At 46.8% G+C, this 7500-nt stretch overlaps 1 protein-coding gene across 1 annotated transcript in view; it reads left to right on the top strand.

The window, feature by feature from the left end:
* Positions 1-1709: 1709 nt before the first annotated feature.
* tjp1b (tight junction protein 1b) overlaps positions 1710-7500 on the top strand; it is a 50008-nt gene continuing 44217 nt past the window's right edge. The window contains exon 1 of the mRNA XM_056598525.1: positions 1710-2136. Coding sequence (XP_056454500.1) covers positions 1985-2136 — 152 coding nt within the window. The 5' untranslated portion in view covers positions 1710-1984. The remainder of the gene's footprint in view (positions 2137-7500) is intronic.

The raw sequence follows: 7500 nt of genomic DNA, 5'->3' as shown, positions 1-7500 counted from the left end.
AATACCTTTGGCTTGGGCTGATGGCTCAGGGTGCTGGTCTAGTGAGGGGAGGTGATGGCTCAGTGGTCTAGTGAGGGGAGGTGATGGCTGTGTGGTCTAGTGAGGGGAGGTGATGGCTGTGTGGTCTAGTGAGGGGAGGTGGTGGCTCAGTGGTCTAGTGAGGGGAGGTGGTGGCTCAGTGGTCTAGTGAGGGGAGGTGATGGCTGTGTGGTCTAGTGAGGGGAGGTGATGGCTGTGTGGTCTAGTGAGGGGAGGTGGTGGCTCAGTGGTCTAGTGAGGGGAGGTGATGGCTCAGTGGTCTAGTGAGGGGAGGTGATGGCTCAGTGGTCTAGTGAGGGGAGGTGATGGCTCAGTGGTCTAGTGAGGGGAGGTGGTGGCTCAGTGGTCTAGTGAGGGGAGGTGATGGCTGTGTGGTCTAGTGAGGGGAGGTGGTGGCTCAGTGGTCTAGTGAGGGGAGGTGATGGCTCAGTGGTCTAGTGAGGGGAGGTGATGGCTGTGTGGTCTAGTGAGGGGAGGTGATGGCTCAGTGGTCTAGTGAGGGGAGGTGGTGGCTCAGTGGTCTAGTGAGGGGAGGTGGTGGCTCAGTGGTCTAGTGAGGGGAGGTGATGGCTCAGTGGTCTAGTGAGGGGAGGTGGTGGCTCAGTGGTCTAGTGAGGGGAGGTGATGGCTCAGTGGTCTAGTGAGGGGAGGTGGTGGCTCAGTGGTCTAGTGAGGGGAGGTGGCGGCTCAGTCTGCAGGTCTAGTGAGGGGAGGTGGCGGCTCAGTCTGCAGGTCTAGTGAGGGGAGGTGGTGGCTCAGTGGTCTAGTGAGGGGAGGTGGTGGCTCAGTGGTCTAGTGAGGGGAGGTGGTGGCTCAGTGGTCTAGTGAGGGGAGGTGGCGGCTCAGTCTGCAGGTCTAGTGAGGGGAGGTGAGTCCTTGCCTCTCTACTAGTGAACTGAGTTTTTTATTTCCCATACATTCTCCTCTAAGAATCCAGATTAATCGACTTACTCTAAAGCTTAGTAGCGCACCAGTTTGTCAGCCGGTATTGACTGAAAAACAAAGTCACCTTGCTTTGCTGCTATAGAAGTAATGTATAGTAAGTAAGATTGTTTAAAGAAAACAATATATATATACACCGTTTTTTTGTCTTCTTTATAGTATTAATTCGCTACATATATATTGATTTTCTAATAAGAAAATAGCAAACCTTTCTGCATCAAGCCAAAAGTGGTTTAACTTCTGATTCTTTGGTGTCTCAAGATGACTTGTGATCCATCTCTCTTCACCACCAACAAGCACAAACAATTGCTTTAGATTTTTCAATCAGTAGGTATGTCAATTGAGTCAGTTAAGTAGCCTAGGTATTTCGCCTAATGCAAAATCTTTTTTTAAATCAGGGTACTATCGGGTTAAAAACGTTTCGCCGAGCCTATTTCACGAGTGGAGAAGTGGTCACGATGAATTCCCAGTAGCTCCATCACTCTCTCTATTTTAAACACCGCTCTGACAACCAAATCAGATTGACTTATTTTTTTTAAAGCCTTTGCATTCAGAGTGGCTCAGCTGCTGGACTTCCCGAATAGATGCGACAAGAGAACATCTCCCATCCTCAGTAGTCCCCACCTTCTGGTATCCCCTCCCTCTTCTCTCGCTCCCCTCTGACTCCCCGTCCTCCACACACTCCCCCCTGCCTCACGCACGGACGCTCGGACGCTGCAGCGCTTCTCTCCAGTGTCTCCACTCAGGTCCTGTAAAGAGGAGGAGGAGGACGACAATGTTTCAATCCTGACTACACTCGAATGGATTGGGTGCTGTGCTGTGAGCGCTGAGACGGTTCGAGTGTCATTGCAGACATGGGTCGTGGCGGTGAGACACCTTTCTGTGCTGTGCTCCGCGGGGAGTGTTTTCCCTGTCAGTCCTTCAGCGCTGGAAATGGCGCTGTGATGCTGCACGAGGAAGACGCAGTGGAGACGGAAGAAGCCAAGGCGGAATAAAGAAATATATGATCACCTATGCTTTTCTTTGGGTTGGATTTTTAGTAGCGGTGGACAATACCATGGTGAATTACCAGAAATATATTACTGTTATGCAGCTGGCTTTGGGGGTGACCGCCTCCAACAAAGAACACTGTCTTCCTCCCAGGAAACGTATGTGGTGAGTATGCCTCTCAGTGCGGATTGTTGTGTGGTGCAGGTGGAGCGGGGGGCAACGGGCCGTCGCCTCCCACCACAGCTTCATATGCAGGAAGCCTCACGGAACCACAGCACGACAAAACGAGCGTTCCCCACCGTGTGACATAATGCTGTTCCCACTGCAGCCAGTCTGCAGCACCGTGTTGAAACCATTAGAGCCACTGACACGGTCGGTAAGGCGACTCCGCATGCTGGGAGCTCGGTTCAGAGGGGGCGACGTGTCCACCTATTTGTGCGTGTGTGTGCGTGCGTGTGTTTGCGTTTGTGTGTGTGTGTTTATCTCTATTTGCATGCGCGTAAATGTCATGTGCAACGCGCCTCCCGCTCCAGTGCGATATCTCCTTCCCTTTTCCTTTTTCTGTGTTATTTTTTTTATCAGGTTGTATCAGATGAATGCGTAGAAGAATGATGTCATTGCATTATCATTGTTTCCTGGCTTCCAACTTCATATGCTTTGATGTCAGGCCTGCGTTATACATATGCTAATTTCCGTTCACTGCTAATTCCATTGGAGATTTCATGCTAAAAACTAATTGCATAAACCATGTTACACCATGCTAATATGTAATGTCACAAATTAATAAAACTGAGCGCATGAACTATGGTCCTCTCCTGTTCTTATTTACCACCAGAACCCAGATTCTGCTCTTTCGCTTTGTGAATCTCTACATGCATTTTCATTAAACATTTTCTCATGGCTTCCTGTCATCATGTGTCATGTGTCATGTGTGTGTTCGTGTGTGTTTGTGTCTGTCATGGATGTCGTCATTACTTCCCATTGTGTGTGTGTGTGTGTGTGTGTGTGTGTGTGTGTGTGTGTGTGTGTGTGTGTGTGTGTGTGTGTGTGTGTGTGTGTGTGTGTGCATGTGGTGCCCACTCCATCCTTTTCTGTCTCTCCTGTGGCCGTATATATCTATTCACCTCCCAAGGATCTGTTTTTCCCTCCCTCTTTCCCTGCTGTAAGCAGATTACGTCCAGAGCTGCAATCTGTGTGACAATGTCCGCTTCATTACCACTGGATAAGCATCGCGTTTGATAGGAGAGACAGTTCATTAACGCAGAGCGGCCTGGTCACTCTTCCTCTCGGAGTGCTCCCACAGCACTCCCAACATCAGCCGGGATCGTTGTCCTTCTGATGTATTGTCCAACTGTCACATGGTCATCCTCACCCACCCCTCAACATCATCCTCCAGGAAATACTGTGAAGGACGACCAAAAGCATTCTGAACATGTGCCGTCTTAGGGTTTCCTTGAGATGACACTTTACATGTCACTCAAAAGGTGGATTTATTCCAAAGGACCGAGTGATGCTGTGGTCTTATGTATGCAGTCAGTCAGTCAACACACAACAGAATAATTCCCTTTCACCTGACCTTTCTCTTGTTCACATCCACGCACGCTAATGAGTAGCTTAATTTTTGGAGAATCACTCGCCGTCGACCACACAGAGCCATGATGTCACTGATGATGTCATTACCTGATAACACTTTGACCTCAGCAGGGGTCAAAGTGTAGTGCTTGATCTCTGCGACCTCGGACCCCTTGGCCCTGAGTCATCTTCTTAGCCCAAATGTTCCTCTGTAGATCAGCGGTGTCAATGTGGGGATTTATTCTAATTAGAATAATTACTGATTCCATTTCAGTTTCATCTTCAATTAACCGATCATAATCAGCTTTTATGTTATGGTATCTAGATATTTAAAATAGGATTTTACGGTTGTATAATGTTTCAATATTTCGGCTTCAAAAATGCGCCCCAGACAAGGAGAATATGCAAAGGAGAATGAGTTATTATTATTATTATTATTATAATATTAATATTATTATTATTATTATTAATATGAAGAATATCCAGCACTGCATAGAAACCCTACAAACCTTCATGTTCATGACATCATGGCAAAACATTCATGTATTCATTTGTTTCACCGTTTGTCAAAGTTTGTCAATAGCATGACCACACTGTGATGGTTTGTCATGTAGCGTACCATGCATTGGTTTCACAATTATCTCTTTGAAATACTTTCTAGTGTAAATATCCTGGAATATGTGCGATCACACTGCTGTTACTCAGAAGCAGAATAGCCTCTAGGCTTGCGTTTGAATAGAAGGCACCATAGCCCAACTCTCTAAATAAAGAATATATAGTTTAGTTGGAGGTCAAGAAAAGCATGTCCTGAAATACTTAAAAAGCCTGCATCATTGCATCATTGCAGCACGCGGCAAGCCCCTCACCATGTACCCAGTGTACACAGTGTAAAAGCATTTTATAATTCTCATTGCTCTCCAAAGCATGAACCTTTGTCTGTGTATCATGTTTTTCATAACCTTGCAGCCTATTCCCTTATTAAGTACAATATGTACACGCCAAAAGGGCTAGGTGCATGCGCGGAGATCTCGTTCATTACTTCCCCCTTTGGCATTACGATAAATGGATTATTCACCCTTCTTGCATCTTTGATTTTTATGATGGTGGTGTCTGAGTTGAAGGTTTCAATCTCTAAGGGTTGGTGTGATGAGTCTTTATAATTATAAGCAAGTATAACCAACCAAATATCTTTGGCTCACACACTCTACCATAGCAAGTGTTTTAAATGTCCTAATGCAGTGCGCTATGCTTAAGTCGTGATCGATTGGATTCTTAAGCTTAAACTAGAGGCGTGAATGTCACCAAGGGATTGAAGTACATTAGAGTACAATAGAATAGAGAATGGACTGAGGTCCTGTTGTGCTGCCTTTGAGGAAGGTCATTGAAACACTTCATATGAAACGATAAACTGCAGTACGAGGCCTTCTCTCCAGTAGTAGGCCCTCTGTTAATAACACACTCTCAAAATGATTAAGAAATCCTCACTAGTTTCCTTCTGAGCATAAAGAGATGAGCAGCTACATAACAGATGTTCCCGTCGCCTGCAGTCTTAAGAACACATTCTCGCTTGCACACTCAGCCAAGCATTAGCATTAGCATTTACCTGGCCTAATGAACTCTAAACTCTGTTGCGAGACCCACAGGGTAATACAAAATAGGTGTTTTGTGTTTCCCCAATGTTTCCTCAACCGTTTCATCCCATGAAGGCCATGGGACCTAACAGGTTCTGTGTAGGATTCTGCCCTGAGGTATTTGGGGGCAATGACTGTAGCATCGCAGAGGGTTTCGGACTAAAAGCTGTGGCATAGTTATGCTCTGCCTCGCTGCACGCCAGGCCCCGTAGCAGAAGCAGCACTGCAATTTGTTCAAGCTATGAGAGCTGCAGCGCTGCAAGTATGGCAATAAAACAGAATTTACAGTTGTAGAGCACTCTGTGTGGATAACACCGTATAAATGGAGTCTGTGTGTGTGTTTGTGTGTGTGTGTGTGTGTGTGTGTGTGTGTGTGTGTGTGTGTGTGTGTGTGTGTGTGTGTGTGTGTGTGTGTGTGTGTGTGTGTGTGTGTGTGTGTGTGTGTGTGCCATTCTCTGTGCAAAGTGTCAACATAAACTTAACACTTAGTGGCTTTATGTGGATATCTGAATGTGTATGGTATGTGTGTATTTGTGCGTGTGTGTGTGCGTGTGTGTGTGTGTGTGTGTGTGTGTGTGTGTGTGTGTGTGTGTGTGTGTGTGTGTGTGTGTGTGTGTGTGTGTGTGTGTGTGTGTGTGTGTGTGTGTGTGTGTGTTTGTCGGTCGTCCTGTGCTTCATTATGGTCAGGGATGCAGGCTCCTCGGACCCTAAAGCTTGGTGCGGTGCCCTGGCAGGGATGGGAGGGATGGAGCGTAACATTGCATATTGACCTGCTGATTAAGCATCGGCCATTATGGCTCCGGCAAATCTCAGCCGAAGGTCCCCACAGGGGCGTTCTGAACGGAGGGGGAACCGCATCAAGTGCAGCAATTGATTAATGCAAGCCTCTCTTCTCTATAATAGCAGTAGGCAGCTGCCCGACCTTTCCTCTGAACTACATTATGAAGCCCTTTACTGGTGGGCAACAGCAGTGCTCTTGGCTCTGAGTCCTGCGCACCCCCACTTCAGACGGACTCCCCTATATTCACCGGGACTACAGATGGTTAAAGTTACCGATGCGATCGATTCATCAAGGGCACGTTATAAGTGGAGATTATTCTCGACCTTATCAGTAAACCCAAAGCAGTGGGCATTCGAGCGTTCGGGAAAAAAACACCCTTCAAATAATTACCGACCATTTTCCTGCGTGTTTCCAAACGTTCACCTGACTTTTGGTCTCCTGTTTAGGCTAATGCTAATCATGGTGACTTAGGTGTGTTAAGAATCAATGCAAGGCATTAGTAGAGGTGGTTAACATCCTTAATATCCCTTCAGCTCTCATTAATACAGACAGACTACTGCCTGTTATCAGTACAGATACAAATAAAACCAGCCACCTCCTTCATGGTTTTAACCACCTCAACACTAGGTAGCTTTGGGTCAGGGTAGAGATCTGCTTGCATGGAGTAGTTTGTCCTTGGCTTTATGTGCGGCTCATTAAATAAATGACTGTTGCCAAGGGAGTGGATACGTCAAATGTATAGAGGCCAATGACGCTTTCACTTTGAGTAAGTTGAGCTGTTCTCCTTGCAGGGCTGTACATCAAGATAGATTTAAAGGCCAGAAGTCTTTGGAGGACACCTGAAGCCACGGCTCTAAACTCAAAGCGAGGGAAATGTTAGAAAACTGTGTTATAATTCACAGAAACCAATTCATAAAAAGAATCGGCAGCATCAACCTCACGAGGTGATTGAATGTCAGTGTGGGAGTTCAGCGTGAACCGTTAAATGGGATCTGATCTGCTCTGAGGCCTGAGCGGTTTGGCTGGGATCCACATGGGACGCACATGGAGGGTTTGAATCTCTGCCGGAGTAGGACTGCATGGAGCTGGTGACACACTATCAGACAGATGTTCTCATTGTCCGGCCCGCTCTTTTGTTTACGAGAAAAAACCTGTCTCATTTAGTATTGGCTGTGCTTAGTTTGCATTATGTCTACCTTTAATTATGGATGAATCACAGATTAGTCATTGGAAGCTTTAAATTAATGCAGAGAGAGAGAGAGAGAGAGAGAGAGAGAGAGAGAGAGAGAGAGAGAGAGAGAGAGAGAGAGAGAGAGAGAGAGAGAGAGAGAGAGAGAGAGAGAGAGAGGGGGAGAGAGAGAGAGAGAGAGAGAGAGAGAGAGAGAGAGAGAGAGAGAGGGAGAGAGAGAGAGAGAGAGAGAGAGAGAGAGAGAGAGAGGAGAGAGAGAGAGAGAGGAGGGAGGAGAGAGAGAGCGAGAGAGAGAGAGAGAGAGAGAGAGAGAGAGAGAGAGAGAGAGAGGAGAGAGAGAGAGAGAGAGAAGAGAG

This window comes from Gadus chalcogrammus, chromosome 9, assembly GCF_026213295.1.
Source record: "Gadus chalcogrammus isolate NIFS_2021 chromosome 9, NIFS_Gcha_1.0, whole genome shotgun sequence".
Lineage (NCBI taxonomy): Eukaryota > Metazoa > Chordata > Actinopteri > Gadiformes > Gadidae > Gadus > Gadus chalcogrammus.
The sequence above is the reverse complement of the archived record's forward strand: the minus strand, read 5'-3'. Positions and strand labels throughout refer to the sequence as shown.